A 1,629-nucleotide genomic window follows, 5' to 3' on the forward strand; every position below is an offset into this window, starting at 1 on the left:
AGTGGCCGTCCGTGCACAGATGTGGCGGATTGCGCTCGAACTCCGGACCCTCGTCACCATCCTCTGTCACCAGCTCTGATGATGGCTGAGTGAAGTAACTCTTTGAGTTTCGTTGATAATCAAATAAAACTAGACCACTATATCAAGTAGAAATAAACTTATTAAATCTTTTGACCGAAAATCCATCTGCCCGGAATTGAATAAAAACTAGTAGTAGCCCACATATGTGTGTTCTTTCAGACTACCCTCTACACTACATCTGTACAATTTTCATTAGACCGTTACAAACTATAAAAACATCCATTCATCCAAACTTTCGTATTTATAATATTACTAGCTTTCGTGGTATTAAAAAACTAAGTAGCCAATGTGTTTTTCCAGACTATCCTCGACATCTATGCCAAATTTCATCCAGATCCGTTCAGCCGATTAGGCTACAAATATCCATCCATCTAAACGTTCGCATTTACAATACGAATAAGTTGTACTAAAAATCCATTCATACAACGCATTGCAAATAAGTACCGTTATTTACTAGTTGCAGAAATGTGTTCGCTCCAGTTGCTTATCGGTGAAAGCATTCTCTACAATCGCTCGCTCGCCGCGAGTTGCAGCCGCAAACAAACGCGTTGCATTCATTACGTTTTCCGTTCCAACGTACTCAACGAAAAACTATGTTATGTTTGAAATACAAACAGGATGCTTAACAACTGGATGTCCGAGTTAAAATTGACTTAACTAATTCAATTTCCACTGAATATTGAGAAGTAAAATAGTTCAAGGAACGAGCTAGCTAGTTAGGGGTAAAGATTGTTTACCTACTTTAACCGAAATAATAAATAATTGAGGCAGAGATCACGATCCAACATCTATTACCTAATGGCGTGCATGATGTCACAAACACACAGAGGAAAAGTATAAAAGTTTAATATAGTCGCGACCCGCTGAATATAGGTACACTGATTCGAAGTCTTAATTCTAGTCCTACAAAAACCTGTTTTTACATGGAGTAGTATTAACTTACGGTGGCATTGGCGACGCTGTTGTACATGGGGCTGAGCGTGGTTGTAGTGGTGGTGGTGAGGAAGGGCTCCGTCAGCCAGCTCATGTCGTCGCTGGCGCATCCGTACTCACACGTGCCCACCGCTAGCACTCCTTTCTGAACAACGAAATACAACGTTTTAATACTTTTTTTTAAACATTTAATTGCCATTATAGCCATAAGCGATCTAGAAGTTAAACAGCACATTGGTAACTAAAACACTTTTCTTTTATTACTCTTTATTTTAAAACTGTTACAATTATTGCATTATTTCCGGCAAACCACTGTAGTTTCATTAATTAAAAAATTTTGTTTGCGGAATAGTTATTCATTAACTCGTATATAGAAGCGTAAAGTAAAAGATTTCTTTTTTCCCATTATTTTCTATTCACATTTAAATAGTGTTGTTCAATTGTAAAGAGATAAGTGATGTGATATCTACATGAATTGTAGGGTTCGTTAGCCACCCTCTAAGTTACCTTCTGTCCGGGCCAGGTGTTGCAGCGCATGCCCTCCGTGCACACCTCCTGCATCACGTACGCGCCCTCCGCGTCGCACATGAACAGCACTTGTGGCCGCCGCGCCTA

The 1,629-nt window shown here is 39.7% G+C and overlaps 1 protein-coding gene across 1 annotated transcript in view; it reads right to left on the reverse strand.

Annotated features, from left to right (window-relative positions):
• The window catches only part of LOC106100364, an 18,778-nt gene that overhangs the window by 5,216 nt on the left and 11,933 nt on the right, over positions 1–1,629 (reverse strand). Inside the window, exons 5-7 of the mRNA XM_013279192.1 lie at positions 1,522–1,626; positions 1,025–1,159; positions 7–85 (exon numbers count right to left, since the gene is read on the reverse strand). Of these exons, the coding sequence (XP_013134646.1) occupies positions 7–85; positions 1,025–1,159; positions 1,522–1,626 (319 nt within the window). The remainder of the gene's footprint in view (positions 1–6; positions 86–1,024; positions 1,160–1,521; positions 1,627–1,629) is intronic.

This window comes from Papilio polytes, unplaced genomic scaffold, assembly GCF_000836215.1.
Source record: "Papilio polytes unplaced genomic scaffold, Ppol_1.0 DF824047.1, whole genome shotgun sequence".
Lineage (NCBI taxonomy): Eukaryota > Metazoa > Arthropoda > Insecta > Lepidoptera > Papilionidae > Papilio > Papilio polytes.